Below are 22,805 nucleotides of genomic sequence, written 5' to 3'. Positions count from 1 at the left end.
TCATCACGATTTATTTTCTCCCATATCTTTGAAAAAGCTAAACGAATCCAGGCACATGTATATTTTACTTTTACCAAAAGGAATAAGGGAAACCTGGAGTGGACCAACTTTTACATATTTCTACCTCTACCTTATGAACCCAACTGTTCTTTGCAGACTCTTCTGATGCCTAGGTTATCCCTATTCTGATGCCATGTTAACTGCCTCTAGACCAGGAAAAAAGATTCAAGGATTTTCAATTTGTTTTAAACAATACAAAACTCTCACTCCTAAATCAAGCAACAAAACAGCAATAAATGCATGAGGATGAATTTAGATTCTGAATCTTAATAAACCTTCAATTAAAAAGAACATTTGAAAAATGCAAAAAAACGAGTTAAATATATAAGTCACTCCAATATAACAGGAACAAAAGAAGACATACATGTGCTCCCTCCAGCCCCCCTTGCCTCCACTAATTAGAAGGTTAACAGCCATTTTCAACAACAAAGTGAAGAATCTCCATCAGACTTCATTAGAGGTGGGAGGACACGCTGGACTTCACCCTGAAAGGGGCCCTTGCCCTGGCATTAGGACTGGCCCTGGCGCATTCTCTGTCTGCGGCCCTCTTTTCTTCAATCTCCAAATTTCTTCATACACGGCTTGGAAGGCACCGGGGTCTGTAGCACTGATCTTGGCCAAAAACTCCAGGACTTTTTTCTTGTTGCCTTCAGTGTGGGCTCTGGGACCCCACAGGAATTCGTAGCGTGGAGGATCACTGTTGGGCACCTGCCGGTACTCCAGGTACTCTTCCTGCACCAAATCTTTGGTGATGAGCTTCCTGGGCTCCCCAAACATGAAGTGCCACTTCCCATCGTAGATCCCCAGCACATTCAGGAATGCCCACATCTCCTCCTCGGTGGCCCGGTCGCCATTCCTGTAGATCATGCCCAGGAGAGGCATCAGGAGCCCATTCTTGGGAAACCCCCTGCTACCAATAAAATTCTCTTCCTTGCTGATCTCCAATTGGCTGACAAGGGCATAGGATTCACCTTTGGAGTCGACTTCCTTCAGCTCAAGCCCAAAGACCACCTCCAGGTGCACAGAGGCTCTCCTCAGGATGTCAGGGAAGTGCTCCTTGTGCCTTTTGTTGATGATCTTCATCATTTCTGCCTTCGTAATGGGCTCTTTCATTTTATACTTGTACAGCAGGAACTGCAACAACATGCTCACCCTCCGGGTTACGGGGTCTCTTTGAGACCTCTCAGTGGGGGCTGGGGCCGCAGAGGAACTTGGACCTCCCTCATCTTGGCCCTCGGCCCCTCCAGCATCTCTTGTGCCCGAAGCACCAGCAGCAGCAGTGGTGATGGGCGGGACGCTCTGAGGCCCCTGGGGAATGCCAGCAGCAGGGGAGCTCGGGGGAGACCCCCCAAAAGGAGGAGAGGAAGAGGAAGGGAACCCTTCCTCCTCTGCTGCAATTGCCTGAGCACCGTCGACACTGTGGGCGTCGCCTTGGGTCTGGCGACGTTTCTCACGGGCACGGAGCTTACTCTTGTTACCACGAGGCATGACGACTCTGGTCAAGGTTAGCACGCAGGAGTGTAAGGAGGAAAGGCGATGTGGGCCCACTGGAGGAGGGAGGCTGAGAGCTTGGGAACCCCTGCAGCAGAGAGATGCCACCTTGGCTTTAACAAATCACGCCTTTGCAGGATACTTGGAGGGCACTGTTCCAGGACCCCACAAGGCCCCTAGTGTCCTGCTCAGGACCCTGTAGAGGAAATTAGAGGAAGGATTGGGTTGTAGATTGCCAGCCATACTTGGGGCTTACGGGAGTGACAGCAGGGCCTGGCACTAAGGACTCTGTACTGGGTTATTTGGGGTTCACTCTTAGGGCCATCATTTCACCTGCTGGCTGGGCCAGGGCACATCCCCTATGCTACTCTAACTTGACACCTCAAATCCCTCTGGGATTCACAAGCAGGAACTAAAGGAGCAGCTCAGCCACCACTCCTGGCAGGTTGTCTCACTGACGACAGCGCAGTGGAGCCCGTTCTGTCTGTGGCTCCTTGGAGGCCTCAGCCCTCCACCAGGTCCTCACCATGGCTGCCCCCTTTCATTAGGTCCCTCACCTCCGTGGGATGCCCTGGGAGTTAGTGAGTGCAACTCACTACGTCACCATACCCAGGTCCTCCAGGTCCAAAAGCAGGGCTGAGGCTGTATGTTTCCCTCTCATTTCTGGGAGGAGTCTCCTCACCATAACTATGTATCCTGACCTTGACTCCTACTAGGGACCAAGTCTCCTGCCTCTGCTGAATAAGCCTCTCCATTAGTCCAAGGACTTCATGTCCCTGAGACCATGTGTCCCTAGGAACAAACCAGGGGGCACCTCAGCCCGACACCTCTGACCATGGCTCCCCTGGGCCAACAGCAGTGGGAGGCTTTGCCGCATCCTCCTCTTTTCTTGGAGGACGGAAGAAAAGACCCAGTGCCGTCGAGTCGATTCCAATTCATGGCGACACTATAGGACAGAGTAGAACTGCCCCATAGAGTTTCCAAGGAGCGCCTGGCGGATTCAAAATTCCAACCCTTTGGTTACCTGCCGTAGCACTTAACCACTATGCCACCAGGGGAGGAGATAAGAGGGGTTAATTCCCTAGTGCTTTCTAAAGGATTTTTACCTTGACTCCCACCAGTTTCTGGGGTCCCTCTATCTCCTGAATTGGGGCTTAAACAAAGTCGCTCATCTCCCTCAGACACTCCAGGCAGGATTCTAGAGTCCCTGGAACTTGCCAGATTTGACCTGGGCTTCCAGGGCTAATGGCCTTGGCAGAGCCCATGGCAATCCTCCCCATTTTGGGCTGAGTGTTCCCAGTATCTCAGTCATGTCTTCCCTTCACTCTGCACCATTTCTGGGACCCCACCCGCTGTTGTCATGAGGCCACATCCCTCAAAGAGCATACTCTCCTGAGAACTCACGGTTGGAAGTCAGAGTGACCTATATCTTTTGCAGGCTGTTTTGGGAATCCTAGGGCTGGCCAGGGCAGTGGGGGTCACCTGACCCCCGAGTTCTCAATTGGCGACCCTTCATTCCTCACTCAGGCTTCTGAACTTGCTTCCATAAAGGACCTGGGATTCCTCCCCCTAGTAACGGGAGTCCCCCTGAATCCACGGGTGGGATTTCTGGCCCAGTCCAAGGCCCTCACCTCCCTAGAGGGAAGTCGGGGTGCTGCACACCTGGCTACTCGTGCCCGGGGGCTCCCGGAGCTGAGAGTAAGGCTGGGCTGTGGGCGGCCCCTCTTTTGCACGGAGGCCTCCTCTTTAGCACTAAGGGTCCTCGCCTCACCTCCAGTTAGGGTCTAGCTCTCCTCCCTCTTGAGAACTGGGCTGCTTCCTTGGACCAAGGCCTACCCGTCCCCGAGACTCTCTAGGCCAACGTCGGCCTGGTGGCCTTGTGGCTGGCGGTTGGGGGCGGGACATGGTGGTACCTCCTCTGTTACAGGTTCAGTGCTCCCCTTAGCTCACACTCAGGGTCCTCACCTGGACTCCTGTCCAGTCCTGAGACTCCACCCTCCTCTGATAATAAGCCGCGCCCCTCAGATCAGGGGCCGCAACTTTCCGGCACTTCCTGTGCAGAGACAGGACGCCAGGATGCGTCACATCCGGCCAAGGCTGGAGGGGGCCCTCTAAGGGCCAAGGCTATTGGGGGGCTTCCGAGGGCCGACAGCAAGGGCGGGACCCCTGAAACCCCACTGTACAGACTTGGGTGGTCCCTTTGTGCTCACTCATGGTCCTCACCTTGATACCTATCAGAGCCTAGGGATTCTGCCTTTACAAACCTGATTCACAGGGTGAGAACAAGAGTCAACCTTGCAGAGACCCTAGAGGGGGCAGTCAGGGCATTCCCCATGCTACCCCTACCTGGGTCCTCACAAGAGCACAGGCTGGGTGAGCGCTCTGAGAAGACGCTCTTTTGGGGGTAGGTCGCCGCTTTAGCACTCAGGGTCCCCACCGTACTCCACTTAGGGACAAGGCTCCACCCTCTGCATAAAGGGGGCTGCCCCTTTGGACCAAGGCCTTCCCTTCCTGACACCCTTAGTGCTGAAATGAGGGGGCACTTCAGGCTGATAACTCTGCCTGGTGCTTTCCAGGATCGAAACAGGGCCTGAGCCCTATATTGGGGTCTTTCTCTTGATGGGGGTCTCCTCAAAACACACAGGGTCTTCACTTTGACTCCTGTCAGGTCCTAAGTCTATTCCTGCTCGAGAACTATAACTGCCCTCCCTTCCACCCCCCATTGGACTAAAGCCCTTGCCACACAGAAACCCTACAGGAGGAAATAAAGGGGCGCCTCAGACTGACAGCTTTGCCGGAACCTCACAGAACTGTGAACAGGGGTGGGACTGTGTGAGGAGCCCTTTGCTTTGTGGATCCCTTCATAAGCGGAGGGATCCTTATCCTACCTCCTCCTAGGGCCTAGGTGTCCTCCCTCTGCAGAACTAGGGCCAATTGAAATGTACCAAGGCCCTGAGACAATCTCTGCAGAGCCATTTCTGGGAAGGAAATGAGGGTAGTGCTTAGTTTGATGGCTCTGAGCTTTGCATCCCAACTGAGACAGCAGTGGGGGAAGGGAATTTGTGGGGACTTCTCTGTTCTGGGGTGGATGGTTCCCTCATTCCTCAGTCAGGGTCCTCACCTTGACATCCCATCAGTTCTGAGAATCTACCCTCTACTTACCTGAAGATCCTCTATGATCAAGGTCCACACCTTCCTGGCACCATGATTTGGAAGCCGGGTGATGCATATCTGTCCACAGTTCTTCAGGACTTTGAAGGAGTGACAGCAGAGATGAGTGTCTATGGGACACCACTATTCTGTCTGGGTCCTTCCATCATCCTCATTCAGGATCGTCAGCTTGATATCTATCAGAGACTGAGACTCCTGCATCTACTGACTTGAGGTGCCCTTCTTAGGCCCAGGCTCTCAAGTCCCTGAGAACTCTAAAGGATAAGTGAGGGGATGGTCAGCTTGACAGCCCTGCCTGGGGCTTTCGAGGTTTGAGAGCAGGTTCCAGTTTATCTCTGGGTGATCCCTATATTCTGGGGTGTTCATCTTCCCAGTCCTCACTCATGCATGTCCTCATCTTGGTTCCTGTATCTGGGACTAACGGCTTCCCGGGAAACGTCACATCCCTCCACGTCTTGAGTCTTTTGCCTCCTGGAAACCTTGCAGAGACGGGATCCCTGTCCAAGAGCAATTTGAGATGGAGATGCATCAGCACAAGTCAAGGGGCCCAGAAAAGCCCTCTCGGCAAAAACCAAATCTGCTGCCTTCGAGTTGATTCTGACTCATACCGACCCTATAGGACAGAGTAGAACTGCCCCATAGGGTTTCCAAGGAGTGGCTGGTGGATTCGAACCACCAACCTTTTGGTTAGCAGGGAAGCTCAACCACTACCAGGACTTCTCCTCTTGGGCAGTCTCCATAATGCACTATTCTGTAGTCCAACATGCAAAAGTTGCTTATTACTAAGAGCTTGTCCAGTTTTCTAGTTGTTTAGAGCAGGAGGGCAAGTCTGTTACCAGTATCTTCCTTAAATCCAGAAGCCTGTTGCTACTAATTTAGGAAAAACTCATTGCAACATACATACCATTGAAACATTTTACACATTGGTTTCTTACAGGTTCTGGAAAGAACACAATTTTGTGTTTGGGGAAAGGACCTCAAGAAGAGCTGTTTGTTTTAGCCTCAGGCCATCCTTCCAGAGACTGTACGTTCTGTTTTCACAAATCTGCACAGATGCCCCTTAAATCCTTGTCTTATCCATCCAGCACAGGGGTACTCAGAAGGTGCAGAGAAGGTATGCAAAAAATAAGTCCCTGCTTCTTCGTCTTTACTTCTCTCTCTCTCTTTTTTTTTTCAGCCTTTAGGGCCTATGAATAAGCATATGCCATTATACAACTTTTGCCACCTTTAAAAGTGCATACTATTTATTTCATCCATTTCATTGTGTATCTCAGAGTGTAATTATTACAAAATGAATGCTGTTTTCTGTTCAGATGCAGAAAACTTGTTCAAGCTCTCCTTTTATTTTGAAAGGTATGTCTCATTTTTTTTTTAATCTTACAAAACTTTAGTCACTGACTCTGTTTACCTGGATGACCAAGAATGCATCTCCTGTACAGGGACATTTTTTAGGCTTAGAAAAGAAAGTGTCAGTGGTAGAGGTCGTGTTTTATATTCAGAATGTCCGTTTGCCTGCATCTTCTTTGGTATGGGTTTATTCCCTAAAACGCCATGACAAGGTTCAGTACTGAATTGTAGAGTAGGAAACTCTCCTGGTGCTCCCTCAGTGTGTAACCAGTCTCCAAGCCCTGCCTGAACTGGCCTCTGCGTACTTCTCTAAACTCATCTCCCAAACCTCTTCTCTTGTTCGCTTCAGTCAATGATAATGGCTCCTGTGTGTTCCTTGGAGGGACAGAGCTTGGTCCTATGTCAGGGTAGTTACCTTCCACAAACCTAGAAATGCTCATTCCCTGGATATCCATATAGTTTTCTTTCTCATTTCTTTCAGGCTTCTGTTCAAATATCAATTTCCCATGGAAAGCTGCCTGACAATTCAGAATGAACTCAAATAGCTTCAAAGTGTGTTTGATTTGGCAAAAGAGAAGACAACGGTAATCTTCAAGAATTTACTTTCCTGAATACATGGCATTAACAGGATGCAAACCATAAGTAGCAATACACAAACACCAGAAGATAAACTAGATAACTGGACTTCCGAATGTGGACATGGGAAGGCGAAGGGCAGAGAGTTCCGGGCACCGAACCCAACCCCCAGACGCCACTGGAAATAAAAAGCTCTCTAACCCTCTCAGTCAGCGAGCACGTGGCCTTATGGTCCCTAGACCCCCCCACTGCACCTTGTCTGCACCAAGGGTAAATTTCCACCTTCTGTTCCCCTTGCAATTCGTGGTGTGGCATACGTCTTATTTCGATCGGCTAATAGAACTAGACAAGAGCCCTCGTTCTGTTACAGATTTTGGCCACTCTGGCCAGGACTTGCAGACACCAAAACCTGGGCAGTGAGTATCCAGACCCCCCGCAACCCCTTAAGATGTGCCCTGACCCCATCTGATCAGTAAGGATTGTCGGGTGGCCACTGTGATCCCCGCCCCAGGATGTGGTCCGCTGGGTCCCCTACCTCAGATCGGAAACAGAAACTGGAAACTAGATGGGAAAGGCCTCTAAATTAAGGTAAGTGGGTGGGACCAGGTTGTTCCACTGGTCATCTAGGGGGGCTAAAGTCTCCCCTGAGGGGGTTACAATCCTCCCGGGGAGCTAGGCAAAGAAGAAGGTGACAACAGGGCAGTTCTAAGACTTAACCCCAAGGTTTGTAAAATGAGGGAAGTGGGGGTTGTGGCCCCTGAGACCCAGCCTCAGCCTAGTTGGGGTCCCTCACCCCCTCTGAAACCAAGGGTATCAGGTCACTCTGCCATCGGCGATGATCTTTGTCCATCTGTGATCACCCAAGGTTAACTGGTAGTTGACAGAGGGTATTTAAGTCCCTCGGAGGCTGCCCTGCCATCACGACTATCTTTCCTTCAGAAACTGTTTGCTTCTTTCCCTTTCTTTCTGTCTATCTCTGCTCTCTGACAGCAGACCATTGGTAATTTAGTTCATGGTCATTGATTTTGGTTAAGTGCTGGTTCAGGTTTTCGTTTTTGGTTTAGAGGACGTCCTTTTTGCATTGTTATTCTTTGTCGGTCTGTCTGGTGGGCACTCCTCTAGGTTGGGAGGGGGCGTCCTTCTGTCTGCATGCATTTAAAGCTGGTGTTCTTTGTCCGTGTCTTTGTGGGAGTGTGTAGGGTTAGGGACAGGATAATCCTAAAAACATTCCAAAGCATTCACCCTTAAGGTGTACTTCAGAGAACTGAGATAAATTCGGTTCTGATAGTGGGAAAAAGAGAAAGTCCTCCATGCCGTGGCCAGGGTTGGTGATGAATAGGCCTTACAGCTGCAGCAGTCTGTGTGGCTCACCTCCTGGACCTGTGCCGGGTCGGAGGAAGGGATAGACAATTAACCAGGGACAGCAGTTCAAATGTCCTGCGAATTTTCCCTTGCCATCGCCCCATACGGCAGGGGAGCGGTTTCCTACCAAGGGAGAAATGTGGCACTGGGTGCCGCAAAGCCCGGACAGAGTCAACAGGGAGGGCTACTCCCCGGCCAGTATCCCCTCCACCAAACAACTCTGGTGGTGAATAGGGGCCAGGTTCCCTTTACTACAGCGGGCCTGATTAACTGGAAGAATAACACCTCAGGATGTCGAGAGAAACCAAAGAAATTGTATGAACTGTTTACTGCCATCTTTAACTCTTTTGATTCCACCTCACCTGGTCAGGCTGTCAATCTCTTATACACCTTCTGATCCTAGACAAGGCTGGAGAGAAAGCCCAGAGGCGACATGATGCTCAATGGACCAGAGACGCAGTTGATGACATCTTCCCCCTTCAAGACCCCACTGGGACCACAATCACACAGTAGAATATGGTCGGCTCCCCTGATGTCGGGACTGTCTTTTAGTAAGCCTTAGATGTGGCGTGCCTAAGCTCTTAGATTGGAACATAGTACATGAAATTAACCAGTGTAAAGATGAGGACCCTGCAGCCTTCCTTGAAAGAGTTATAGAGGCTTTAGACTATATACTCATTCAAGATCCAAAGGACCCAACAAATGCTGACATCGTCAATAACATTTTTATAAGACAGTGTGACCCGGATGTTGGGAACCAACTTCACAAAATAGAGGAAAGAGTTACTATGAGTATCAAACACCTAGTCGAGTTGGCATTCAAGGTCTATAAGAACAGAGAAGAAGACAAAAGCAGGAAGTGCCAAAGTTGCCCTACCAGTAACAGCAGCAACAGTACAGAAATAGCAAAAGGAGATAATCAAGGTGTATATTTTGAGCAGGAGGCCCACTGACAGAGAGAGTGTCCTGAGAGAGAGTGAGTACCGAGTAACTCAATACCAGGCCTCTCTAGTCAGTAATCCCTGCACATCAGTCCAATCTGTTGTGGCTCCAGATTCAGCCACCCCTCTTCCCACTCTGTTCCTGAGAGACTGTGTCCACCGTGACCCACAAAATCAACCTCTAAGAGATGCCAGCTTAGAGATCTTCATAGGTGGGAGTAGCTTCATTGAGGGTGGCCAAAGGAGAGTGGGCCACGCAGTTGTCAGCCATACTGAGGTCCTCGATGCAAACGCTCTCCCAAATGGAACCTCAGCCCAAAAAGCTGAGCTGGTTGCGGTGATCCAGGCCTCTCGGCTGGCCAAGTAACAGACAGTGACCATTTAAATAGAGTTGGATAACATGTTGTCAGTTTTACATGTATAAGAGATTTTGTGGAAGTAAAGAGAGCTTTTGAATTGAATCAGTAAGAAATCATACATGCCCAATGGATTTTACAACTCCTTGAGGTGGTGTCACTCTCCGCCACTCTGGCTGTGGTACACTGCAAAGGAGATCAATAGGAAGATACAGTAGTGGCCCAAGGCCACCAAAGGGCCGACTTATAAGCCAAGAGAGCAGCGAGAACAGTGACCCCAGTAGTAGTGCCTGATTCTAGCTTGCCATAAGGTATAGAAGACCTTTATACTTGCAAAAATAGGGGCCAGACAGGGAAGAAACAACTGATGAGGCTTGGAGGAGTAAAAAGGTAGAGAGCAAGAAGAATGAAGAGAAAACAAAAAGGTGAGAAGGAAGTAGAAAGGTAGAGAAGAAAGAGAGGGATGGCCCCAGACTGGACTGTCCTAAACATAAATATATTGATTTATTATGCTACTGGATCAGGTTATAGAGTTTTCTGAGCAGCTGGCTCTGCACCACTTGTCACTCTGTATGGTCCCTCTCAACATTAAAGACCACTACTCACAAAAAAAAGAAAAAAAGAGAGACAAGATCTTCTTGGAAGCATTTTTTTTTAAGCACCAGCAATATGTTCTGGAAAAAGATTGCAAGAGAAAGGTAAACTGGACTATTGAAGCCCACCGGGCCAAACCTTGCAGGAAGACCTAATTAGCACAGGCTAAGACCCTTCCCTTGGCTCTGTTCAGGACTAGAGTTGCACCTCAAACCAACGTTAAGGAAAGCCTTGTGGAGCTTATATATGGGCGTCCCCTCCTCCGTAGCTTGTGGGAAGGCTTCATTACTCTGGGTCCTGAGGATACCTTGGAGGCTAGAGGCATATATAAAGCTAGCTCACTATTAAACAATATTCGTATTCTGTAGCAGGGGTGCTTGACTCTCTTTACAGGTACATGACGTGGCAGACTCTTCCACAACCTGAAGTCTTTTTCTCCGTGTCAAGACCTGGAGCACTACAGACCCGGCAGGAGAACAAACCCTGGGCACCGCATTCAAGATCGCCAAGAAGGGAGAGTAGATCCATAACTCTTGCCTCTAGCTGCCTGCTACTCAGGACACTGACCAACAAGCCCTGCAGAACAGTAAGAACTGACAAGACAGTAATAACTGAAAAACTCAGGCTTCAGGGGATTTAAAGTGATAGACAATTGTGCCAGTTGACTGTCATCCCCTGGCAATTATGCAGGTTGTTATTCATGACTCTGCTCAAGTTTGCCACCAGTATGCGGCCTTATATCCTGCTTGTTTATTTCCTGTGTCTTCTTAGAAGAAAAACGGGGTCCCCAGAAGGGCAGGATAATTATCTCAGAAACACCTCAAACGCTCTCCATTTAAAGGATGGCTGGGTCTGCTTCACCCTTTCCCCACCAGAACTAAAGACAATGTAGAGGCAATCCTGGTCCAGGTGCCCCCACCTACTAAAAACACCACTAGATTCCCCATGCGATGGGTCTCCCCGAGGCCCATCGTTCATTAATTACAATAGGGACTTTGTCCAACAGACTATCCAGGGTCTCACTGACTCCACTGCTAAAACCCCAGGCAACTGGAATGTGACAACTTATTTCCAGACTAATCTGACCAATCAAGTGTGTTACATGGAGATACCTAATGAGAAGAAAATCAAGAATTTCCCAAGAACGTTTTATTTTCTCCTTGACTATTGCTTGCCCAACCACATGGGGCCTACACCCCGGACACACTCATTTACAATGCCACAAGAAAAAAATACCAGAGCCCAGAGTGCCGAGTGTGCCACCTGGGCTTTGTGGTCCCCTGGCTCAGAGCTTGTGGAGCTGCAGTTGGCCCGAATGAGCTACTGCCACCCTCGGTGGCTGTGCCATCGCTGAATCTTTGTGTGCCCCCGGTGAATGTGTCTGAGTGTGTGGGTCTGGCTGGTGCCTGGGTGACCGCAGCCCAGCTTGTCGTTGTCCTGGCTGTGGATGGACAGCTTCTGACATCAGCCCTGTCACAACCACCAGTCAGTGTTCCCTAGGACTTTTGTTTCTCTCAGGCACCAGTGTCTGCATGTACTGGGCCTCCAGGCGAGCCTCAGGTTGTAGACTAAAGAGGGCGCTGGGTTTAATCCTAACTGGGGCAGGTGCAGCAATAGGGCTCCTGGCCCCTTTTTGAGGACTCGAGTCTCTCCAAAATAAATGGCTACACAAGTTCAACCAGGGCCCAACTTCACAAACTATCTGAGATATAGTAAAGGCAGCAATCCCGAACTTTACATGGTGTCTTCCCCTTCTAAGATCCTTGGCCATGGTCATCTTGCTGCTTGTATTCAGGCCTTGTTTGTTTCACCATTTAATAAAGCTTGTGTCTTCCAGGCTTCAAAAGTTCCACCTGCAAATGATGCCACGACAGGGATATCACCCCATCTCCCCTGAGTAGGTTCCAGCTAGTGCCCTGTTCTATGCCAGCGCCCCTAGGCAGGAGAAGGAAGCTACAGAAGATGAGACCTTCAGCCCTAAGCCCCTTACACGATTAAAAGGAACCTGTTAGAGGGGGGATTGAAGTCTCTACTGAGACATCCCCGCACTCCGCCGCGGTTCCCCGCCCCCCTCGCAGCCCGCCAAGCCACAGCTTCTAACTGCAGTTTGCCGGACCACGCTGCGGCCCTAACCACAGTTTGAATTTGGCCTCAGAGTCCTGTGCATGCGCGAACCAAGATTTTGGCACATGCGCAGGACCTGAAGAGCAGTGTCCTCAATCTGTCCTTGGACGTGAACATCACTGACATGATTCAATATCTGGACCTCCAAATGTGGACATGGGAGGGCTAAGGGCAGAGAGTTCAGGGCACCAAATCCAACCCTCAGATACCATTAGAAATAAAAAGTTCCCCAACCCCCTCAGACAGCGAGCACCTGGCCTTATGGTTGCTAGACTCCACATTGCTCCTTGTCTGTGCAGACAATAAATTTCCACTTTCTGTTTCCTTGCAATTGGTGGTGTGGCATCCATCTTATTTCGATTGGCTAATAGGAGTGGAGAAGAACACTAGTTCGGTTACGAGGTCATGAAAGCTCCACAGACACATCCAAAGTCCATGAGGGACCAAGTTACTGAGCTGAGGGCTATGGGGCCATGGTATCGGGGAACATCTAGCTCAATTGGCATAACACAGTTTACAAAGAAAATATTCTTCATTCTAATACACTGAGTAGCATCTGGGGTCTTAAAAATTGTGAGTGGCCATCTAAGATACTCCACTGCTCCCAACCCATCTGGAGCAAGGGAAAATGAAGAAAACCAAAGACATGAGGGAAAGATTAGTCCAAAGTACTAATCGACCACAAGTACCACAGCCTCTAGCAGATGGAGTCCAGCACAAGTAGATGGAGCCTGGCTACCACCACGGACTGCTCTGACAGGGATCACAATAGAGGGTCTGAATAGAAACGGCGAAAAATGTAGAACAGAATTCTAAATCACGATAAAAAAAAAAAAAAGATTTACTGTCTGATGGAGACTGGAGAAACCCCGAGAGGATGGCCCCTGGACACCCTTACAGCTCAGTGCTGAAGTCACATCTTCATAGGTGAGAGTAGCTTCATTGAGGGTGCGCAAAGGAGAGTGGGCCACGCAGTTGTCAGCCTCACCAAGGTCCTCGATGCAAACGCCAAATTTAGGCAGGCCCATAAAACAAAACGAGTCTAAATGGGCACACCGGCCCAGCGGCAAGGACCAGAAGGCAGGAGAGGACAGGAAAGCTGGTAATAGGGAAACCAAAGTCGAGAAGGGGAAAATGTTAACATATCACTGGGTTGGCAACCAATGTCAGAAAACAATATGTGTATTAATTGTTTAATAAGAAAAGTACAGTTAAAAAGAAAGAATTCACTTTCCCCATAGAGGAGGACGGATGCTAATGAACAAGATACAAAGCAAAGTGTAAGTGGCAAGGAACTGGACTCAGTTAAAAACTTTTTATTTTGAATCATAGTAAAAGGGTAGCTAGGCAGAGCCTTAAAGGTAACGAAAGGAGATTTGCATCCTCTCACTGACTTAGAAGTTACTGTCTAATTGAGCTAAGACTCAATTCCTAGGTTTCTGTATATCTGTTCTTAAAGCATAACGGTTCAGAGCACAAGTGCTGGAGAAAGATCTGAATTCCATCACTGACTTAAAGCAAATATCATTCTCTGAACCTCCATTTCTGCATCTGTAAAATGGGGTCAATAATAAAATTCATGTATGAACTAATGTATGCTAAAAGATTAACATGGTCGATGGTACACAGAAAACAGTCAGGAAATTTCAGCTCTCATCATTTTCTTTGTTCCATAAAGATAGTTCCCTGTCTGTTATTGCTTCCTTTTGTATACATTATTGGTTAGCACAGTCCCTATCACATAGTATGCTTGTATAATTATGTGTTCAATAAGTATTTGATAGGAAATATACTATTTTGGCAATGAATGGAAGAAAATAATTAAAGCCGTAGCTGGAAAGGTTATATAGTTAAGTAAAGATTTATGTCATATAGCAAACCATGCCAAAATTTAGTGGCTCAAAACAACAGCCATTAATTTGTTCATGAGTCTGTGGTTTCAGTTGGGATGGCACATCTCTGCACCATGTAGTGTTGACTGGGTCCACTCCTGAGTCTGTGGTCACCTCATGGTCCATGGCCTCATTCACATGTCTCTTGCCTGGCTGCCTGTATTTCTGTTGGCAAAGGGCAAAGGAGGTATCTAGGCCATTTAGCTCTCACCATGCAGCAGGCTAGCCTGCATTTGTTCACATGGTGGTGGTCACAAGGTATCTCTTTTCAACTCTCTACCTGTCATGTTTGTTATTATCCCATTGAACAAAGGAGGCACTGTGGCCAAGCCCAGGGTCAGTATCGGAAGGGACTTCACAAGGCTTGGACAACAGGGAGGGTAATCAGTGTGGCCATTTATGCACAGGTGAAAAAAATGCACCAAATAGATCTCATGATATTTGAGCACATTTACTGCAAAGGGAAAGTTGCTGATGAAGAAAGCAACATAAATTTCTGAAACATAGACGAGTTCAAAGAACCAAGAAATTTCAGGAGCCAGAAGGGTTCCTGGATGTCTCTTCCTCTGAAACTAAAAGGAGAGATGAAGTGATGAGTATAAGGGGGATGTGGCTGCTAAGACAAACTAAGGCAGTTCACAGCCTTACCAGTTTCTGTTGACTTGATTCCAGCTCGTGGAGACCCCTTCTGTGCCAGAGAACAACTGTGCTCCACAGGGTTTCCAGTGGCTGATTTTTTAGAAGTGGTGGAGAGAGTGTGTGCCTCTGCAGCAGACAGATGCCTCCTTGGCTTTAACAAACACCGCCTTTATAGGATTCTTGGAGGGCACTGCTCTAGGACCCCACAAGGCCCCTACTGTCCTGGTCAGGACTCTGTAGAGGAAACTACAGGATGGATTAGGTTATACATTGCCAGCCCTGCTTGGGTCTTCCTGGGGTCACAGTAGGGGCTGGCACTAAAGACTCTGTACTGGGTTAGTTGGGGGTTTGCTCAGTTCATGTCAGGGTCATCATACCAACTGCTGGCAGGGCCAGGGCCACTCCCCTCTGCTACACTGAACTTGATACTTCAGATTCCTCTGGGACCCACAGGGAGGAACTGAAGGAGTAGCTCAGCCACCACTCCTGACAGGGTGTCTCAGTGATGACAGCACAGTGGGGCTCGTTCTGTCTCGGGTTCCTTGGAGGGCTCACCCTTCCACAAGGGTCCTCACCTTGGGTGCCCACTTTGACCAGATCCCTCACCTCCCTGACATGCCCTGGAAGAAGTAACTGCAACTCACTAAGTCAGCATGCCAGGTCCCCAGGTTTCAAAGCAGGGGTGGGGCTTTATGGTTCCCCCTTACTACAGGGAGGAGTCACCTCATTATAATTCGGTGTCCTCACCTTGATTCCTTTTAGGGACCCAGTCTCCTGCCTCTGCTGAGTAGGCCTCTCCATCAGCCCAAGGACTTCATGACATTGAGATGACACACTCTCAGGAAAAAAGAAGGGGGCACCTCAGTGTGATATCTCTGACCTTGGCTTCCCAGGTCCAATAGTAGAGGGGGGACGTTGTACAGCCTCTTCTTGTTTGGTGGGTGTTAATTCCATCTTTCTTCTTGAAGGACTTCTACCTTGACGTCCACCAGATTCTGGGATTCCTCTCTCTGCTGAATTGGGGCTTAATCTTAGGCCCTCATTTCCCTTACACCCTCCAGGCGAGAGTCAAGGGTCACCTGAGCTCCTCAGATTTGTCCTGGGCTCCCAGGGCTCATGGCATTAGCAGGGTTCAGTGTAGCCATCCCCATCTTGGGTCCAGTGATCTCTAGTACCTCAATCATGTCTTTTCCTTGACTCTGCACCGTTCACGGGACCCTATCCTCTGCTGACCTGAGGCCACAGCTCTCAGACCAAAGACCACACCTTCCTGAGACCTCACTTGGAAGTCAGAGTGAGCCACATCCTTTGAAGGCTGTTTTGGGAATCCTAGGCCTGGCCAGGGTGGCTGGGGTCACCTGACCACAGACTTCTCAATTTGGTGACCCCTTCATTGCTCACTCAGGCTTATGACCTGGCTTCTGGGTAGGAACTGGTATTTCTCCATCTACTAACTTGAGTCAACCTGAAAGCAGGGCTAGGATTGGTGGCTCAGACCAAGGCCCTCACCTCCTTAGAGGGAAGTCAGGGTGCTTCACATCTGGCTACCCCTGCCTGGAGACTATCAAAGCTGAGACCAAGGATGGGATACGGGCAGCCCCTCTTTTAAGGGGAAGCCTCCTAATTCGCACTAAGGGTCCTCGCCTCACCTGCAGTTCAGCTCTAGGTCTCCTCCCTCTTCGGGACTCGGGTGCTTTCTTGGACCAAGGCCCGCCCATCCTTAGACTTTACAGGCAGAAGTCAGCCTGGTGGTCTTGAGGCTGGCGGTAGGGGCAGGACTTTGTGGGAGCTTCTCTGTTCTGCATTAGGTGTCTCCTTAGTCCACATTCAGGGTCCTCACCTGGACTCCTGACCAGTCCTGAGACTCCACCCTCCTCCGCTGATGAAACTCTCAACCCGGTCACACCAGAGGCCTCACCTTCCCGGCACTTCCTAGATGGAAGTCGCCGCAAGCCCGCTCATCACATTCGGCCAAGGGTATAGGGTGGTCTCCGAGGGCCAAGGTCCTTAGGGGCGTGTCCCCGAGTGGCAACAGCAGGGGCGGCGCTCTTAGGACCCCACTTTTCTCGGGTTAATTGGTCACAACAGTCCACATTCAGGGTCCTCACCTTGACTCCTGATCAGTCCTGAGACTCCACTCTCCTCTGCTGAGGAGAGCTCACACTCCCCAAACCAGAAGGTGCAGCTTCCCTAAATGGAAGCCAGGACATGTCACATCTGTATAAAGCTGTAGGGCAGGCCTCCAAGATTCAAGGTATTTGTGGTAGGTGCCAGAGGCCCTGAGGGCTGACAGCAAGGGCAGGATTCCTGGGACTCCAGTGTTCTGGAGTGAGTGATCCCTTAGTGCTCATACAGGGCTCCCACCTTGATACCTATCAGAGCCTGGGAGTCCCATGTATAAAGACCTGACTCACAGGCTCATGAGAAGATTCTCACCAAGCCGAGACCCTGGAGGGATAGATCAGGGTGTGCCACACCATACACATGCGTGAGGTCTCACAGGAGGGCAGTCTGTTTCACTTCTCCGAGAAGATCATTTTTAGGCAGTAGAATGCCCCATAAACACTCAGGGTACACACTTAATTACAGTTAGGTACAAGACTCCTCCCTTTGCAGAACTGGGGCTGCCACTTTAGACCAGACCGTCCCTCCCTGAGACCACTCAGGAAGAAACGATGGGCACCTCTGGCAGAGAGATCTCCCAGAGGCTTCCCAGGACTTAGAACAGAGGCAATGCTCTCTTCCGCTCCTTCTGTTGATGGGGTTACCACTCATAACACTCAGGGTCCTCACCTTGCCTCCTTTGAGGGCCTGAGTCTCCTCCCTCTATGGACCTGGGGTATGCCCACAAGACCCTCCAGGCAGAATTGAGGGGACTCCTCATCCTGACATCTCTGCCCTGGGACTCCCAGGGCCGACAGCAGGGGGCATTTTGTGTGGCCTCCTCTGTCTGGGGTGGGTGGTTCCCTCCTTCCTCATTCACAGTCTTTATCTTGAACCTGACCTGTCCTGGAAATCCACTCCCTGCTGAATCCCAGGTTGCTCCCCTCATATCAAGGTCTTCACTGACCTGGGACCACTGATTTGGAAGTCAGGATAAGGCATATCCAGCCAGGACTGTCTGAAATCTCTCAGGGCCAACTGCAAGGCCAGACGCTAGGGGCCGTCACTCTTCTTGAGGGGCCGCCCATCATCTTCATTCAGGGTCATCACTTAGATATCTATCAGAGGCTGAGTGTCCTTGCTTTACTGACTTGGAGGGTGTCCTTAGGCCACTGTCTCAGGTTCCTGAGAAATCTGAAAAACAAGTGAGGGCACTACCTGGGGCTCTCTACGTCTGAGAGCAAGCCCTGTGGTTCTTTGTGTGATCCCTAAATTCTGGTGTGTTTTTCCTCTGTGTGTTCTCATCCACTGGGGTCCTCTTCTTGGCTCCTCTTTGATTAAAGGCTTCCTGAGAAATGCCACATCCTTGCAAACTCAAGCAAATTTCCCTTTGGAAATCTTGCAGAGATTGGTTCCCTGCCCAAGAGTGAGGAGTGGCATGAATGAGGAAGCTGCAGCCAAAGACAAGAAGCCCAACACAGGTGGTGGACTGTCAGAAAACCAGGCTGATCTCATCCTTCTCTCCCTCAGCCACACACAGAGGCTCATGTAACGTTGGTTCTGTTAGATCTACTTTCCACAGCCAGGGGCTCTCCAGGATGATTTTATGAGCCCCAAATCTTTTCAGGTTCTCTGGCCTTGTATATGTCAATGATTGTATTGTCATTGAATATTGTCTTTTCCTTTTCCTTATTCACACATCTCAGTTCTTTTAGTATCCACATAGCTCTGACTATATCGTCCAACTCAATGCTCTGGACACTGCGTTATTCATTTTCTTACCTGAGATACATTTTGTAGTGAAAAGAATTGTGAATTAAGTGACATAGGGTAAGCCTCTGGCTGGTAGGAGTGGTTGAACAGTGTGAGTTCCAGAGGGATTCACACCAGGGGTCTAATCTAGCTGGCTCAGGTGCTAGACTTGCAAACTCAAACACATTACCAAACACTCTGAGCTCCAGGTTCTTCTTCTGTGAAGTGGGATTGACAAGCCCTGGCTTCTAGGGCTGGTGCATTGTGTGCAAGGCATGAGAAGCACCTGGCAAAGTGTCTGCGCATATTGGGTCTTTAAAAAATGGCACTTATTACTATGATCATTTTGACACCACACAATACCAACGGCCATCTGAGAATTTTTTGTCTTGTTTTCTCCAGGGTTTGTAAGAATACGCAGCGCTCTAGGACAAAGAAAACCAAATGAGAAGAAATACTACTTAGAAAGAAAAACTAAGTAATATTTTACAATACCTCCTTGTCCTCGAGTCAATTCCAACTAAAACCAACCCCATGTAGAACTGCCCTGTAGGGTTTCCTCGGCTATAAATTTTAAAGAAACAGATTGCCAGGTCTTTCTTCTGCAGTGCCCCTGCATGGGTCTGCACTCCCAACATTTATGTTAGTAGTCAAGGTCAAAGCACTTTATCACTCATTAGAGAGTGTCATAGTTATCTAGTGCTGTTATAACTGAAATACCACAAGTGGAAAGCTTCAGCAAATAGAAAATTATTTTCTCACAATTTAGGAGGCTAGAAATCTAAATTCAGGTGCTGGTTCTAGGGGATAACTTTAACTCTTTGTTTGCTGTGGGGGAAGGTCCTTGTCTTTCTTCAGCTTCTGTTTCATCTTTCCTTGGAGACCTCACCTGGCATGGCAACTATCATTCCTCACTTGTGATTACTTGCTTGCTGAATCACCTCCTTTCTCTCTCAAAAGAGATTGGACTTAAGACAACCCTCGGACAAAAAACAAAACAAAACACTGCTGTCCAGAAGATTCTGACTCACAGGGATGCAACAGGACACAATAGAATTGCCCTATAGAGTTTCCAAGGCTATAAATTCTTACGGGAGCTGCGTGCAACATCTTTTTCCTCTTGAGAAGGTGTTAGGTTGTCTCAAGACAGGCCTTACAATCCACTCTTTACATAAAAACACATATTCCCAAATAGCATTATAACCATGGTACTGTGTCATTATGGACAGGACCTGTTTTTGTGGGACACGGTGCATAAATTCAATCCATGCTAGGGAGTATATTTTTTAATACACATGTGGGTAGACTGTCCCAGTTTAATGCAACACAAAGCTCCTAGAAGTGCTATGAAGGACAAACAACTTTCCCTCCCAACTGCCGTTGCATCTACGTCACCCCAATTTTCATCACCACGGCCAAAAGTCCAGTCTTCACTTGGCGTTTGCCAAATGACACTCAAGACAACCTCATTCTACTGTCCTTTCAATGGCATGGCCTCTGGATCCCCCAACCAAAGACAAAAAGCTACTAACACTGGCTTCCTTACATGGAATATCTCCCTATTATCTCAGAAACCCTGGAAATGATGTGCATAACACACAGTCAGCATTTATGTTCAAGTGCACTGGGACAAGAACACAGGACACCTTCCAGAGTGCTCCAGGGGGATTTCTCTCTGCTTTACCCCCAGTTCCAGAGGCAGTGTGAAGAGCTGGTTGCCATTCCAGGCGCAGCCATTCTACGCCGAGACACATGATGGGAGTGTCTGATCCTGCCCACCGCTCCCATAGCCTCATCTGGACTTGCCCCAGCCCCCAGCCTCACCCCTACCTGCTCTTCTCACCACCTACCCTTCCCTACCCTATGTTCCTAACTTAAAATTCCCCCAGCACACACTGAGAGATCAAAGTATCCCAAGGCCCCAAAATGCCCTCCCTCAGGACATTTACGCTAGAGGGAACCCTGAAGTGCTCACTCCTTTTCTACTAGTCCTGAGGTCTTGGAGAGTCTCTCAACCCTCTCCTTATTTTGTTGTTGCTCTTAGACTCTAAAATCTATACACCGGCTGCCACACCTTTACTTAAAGGGCCCCAGTACTAACATGGAGCCTTCCAAAGGGCAGACGCTCAATTACTGTTTGGGGAAAATAAGAGGCAGGGAACAAGAGGTCAAATCATCACAATTTATTTTCTCCCACATCCTTAAATAAGATGAACAAATCCAAGCACATGAATGTTCTACTTTTACCAAGTGGAATAAGGGAAACCAAGAATTGACCAACTTTTATGGTTTTCCACCTCTACCTTGTCATCCCAACTAACTCTTGTGGATGTCTTTAATATTTCCAAGGACATTCCTATTCCGATACCACGTTAACTAGTTCCGGATTTATAAGAAACGTTTCAAGGATTTTCAACTTGTTTTACACAATATAAAACTCTTACCCTGAAATCTGAAAAAAACAGCAATACATGAGGTGAATTTAGATTCTGAATCTTAACAATCCTTCAGTTAAAAAGAACAACATGTGAAAAATACAAAAAACGAGCTAAATCTATAAGTCACTCAAGTGTAACGGGAATATGAGAAGACATACATGTGCCTACTCCGGCCCCATGTTGCCTCTACTACTTAGAAGGTTAACCAGCCATTTTCAACAACAAAGTGAAGGACCTGCATCAGACTTCACCAGGGATGGGAGGACCGGCTAGACTCTCCTTGACACTAGCCCTGGCCCTGGCATGAGGACAAGCCCCGGCCCATTCTCTGCCTGAGGCTGTCTCTTACTCATCTCCCCAAGGTTCATTATACAAGGCTTCTAAGGCACTGGAGTTGGTATCCTTGACTTTGGCCAAAAACTCCAGGATTTTTGCCTTGCTGGCTTCAGCTTGGGCTCTGGGACCCCACAGGAATTCATAGCGTGGAGGATCACTATTGGGAACCTGCCGGTATTCCAGGTACTCTGCCTGCACCAAATCTTTGGTGATGAGCTTCCGGGGCTCCCCAAAGATGAAGTGCATCTTCCCATCGTACATCTGAAACACATGCAGGAATTCCCACATCTCCTCCTCGGTGGCCCGGTTGCCATTCCTGTAGATCATGGCCAGGAGAGGCATCAGAATCCCGGTCTTGGGAAACCCCCTGCCACCACTCAGATCCTCTTCCTCAGCGATCTCCAATTTGCTGACAACGGTATACGATTGACCTTTGGAATCGACTTCCTTCACGTCAAGGCCAAAGACCAGCTCTATGCACTTAGAGGCTCTCCTCAGGATCTCAGGGAAGTGCTCCTTGTACCTTTTGTTGATGATCTTCAACATTTTTCCCTTGGTAATGTGCTCTTGCATTTCATACTTGGACAGCAGGAACTGGAACAACATGGTCACCCTCCTGGTTAGGGGGACTCTATGTGACCTCTCATTGGGGCCTGGGGTAGAATAAGAGCTTGGCCGTTCCTCATCTTGGCGCTTGGCCCCTCTAGGAGCTGTTCTGCCTGAAGCACCTACAGTAGCAGTGGTGGTGGATGGCGCTCTCTGAGACCCCTGGGGAGTGTGAGCAGCAGGAGAGTTCTGCAGAGGCCCCCCAACAGGAGAGGAGGAAGAATACGGGGACCCTTCCTCCTCTGCTGCAGTGGCCTCAGCACCCTGGACACGGTGGGTGTCACCTTGGGCCTGCCGACGTTTCTCGCGGGCGCGGAGCTTACTTTTATGACCACGAGGCATGATGACTCTGCTCAAGGACAGTAGGCAGGAGTGGAGAAAGAGGGCAGGCGGTGCAGGCCCACAGGAGGACAAAGGCTGAGAGGATGTGCGCCCCTGTAGCAGAGATGCCTCCTTGGCTTTCGCAACCGACGCCTCTGCAGGATTTTTGAGGACACAGCTCTAGAACCTCACAAAACTCCTATTGTTCCGGTCAGGACCCTGTAGAGAAAATTAAAGGATTACGTTGTAGATTGTCAGCCCTGCTTGGGGCATACTGGGGTGACAGCAGGGCCTGACGCTAGGGACTCTCTGTACTGGATTATTGGGGATTCTTCTAATTTCACTCGTAGGGCCATAATATCAACTGCCAGCAGGGCCAGGGCACCTCCCCCCTCTACTAATCTGACTCTGAAACCTCAACTCCCTCTGGGACCCACAAGCAGAAACTGAAGGAGCATATCAGTCACCACTCTTGGCACGGTGTCTCAGTGATGACAGCACACTGGGGCCCATTCTGTCTGGGGTTCCCTGGAGGCCTCAGTCCTCCACCAGGGTTCTCACCATGGTTACCCCCTTTTACCAGGGCCCTCACCTCCCCAAAATGCCCTGAGAGTTAGTGAGTGCAACTCACTAAGTCACCATACCCAGTTCCTCCAGGTCCGAATGCAATATTGGGGCTCTCTGTTTCTTCCTTCT

The 22,805-nt window shown here is 49.2% G+C and overlaps 2 protein-coding genes across 2 annotated transcripts; both read right to left on the bottom strand.

Annotated features, from left to right (window-relative positions):
- Positions 1-514: 514 nt before the first annotated feature.
- Positions 515-1,548, bottom strand: LOC135228928 (melanoma-associated antigen B2-like). Its single transcript, XM_064278413.1, is given in 2 exon segments — positions 515-618; positions 621-1,548. Coding segments are annotated over 2 exon segments (1,032 nt in total).
- A 17,446-nt stretch (positions 1,549-18,994) lies between these two features.
- Positions 18,995-22,130, bottom strand: LOC100669308 (melanoma-associated antigen B2-like). Its single transcript, XM_010595802.3, has one exon. The coding sequence runs from the start codon at positions 22,128-22,130 to the stop codon at positions 21,192-21,194; it is 939 nt and encodes a 312-aa protein (XP_010594104.2). The 3' UTR covers positions 18,995-21,191.
- Positions 22,131-22,805: the final 675 nt, after the last annotated feature.

Source organism: Loxodonta africana, chromosome X (assembly GCF_030014295.1).
Source record: "Loxodonta africana isolate mLoxAfr1 chromosome X, mLoxAfr1.hap2, whole genome shotgun sequence".
Classification (NCBI taxonomy): Eukaryota; Metazoa; Chordata; class Mammalia; order Proboscidea; family Elephantidae; genus Loxodonta; species Loxodonta africana.
The sequence above is the reverse complement of the archived record's forward strand: the minus strand, read 5'-3'. Positions and strand labels throughout refer to the sequence as shown.

Bases quoted from the DNA above. Each gene is read 5' to 3' on its own strand.
- LOC100669308 (XM_010595802.3), bottom strand. From the start codon at position 22,130: ATGCCTCGTGGTCATAAAAGTAAGCTCCGCGCCCGCGAGAAACGTCGG.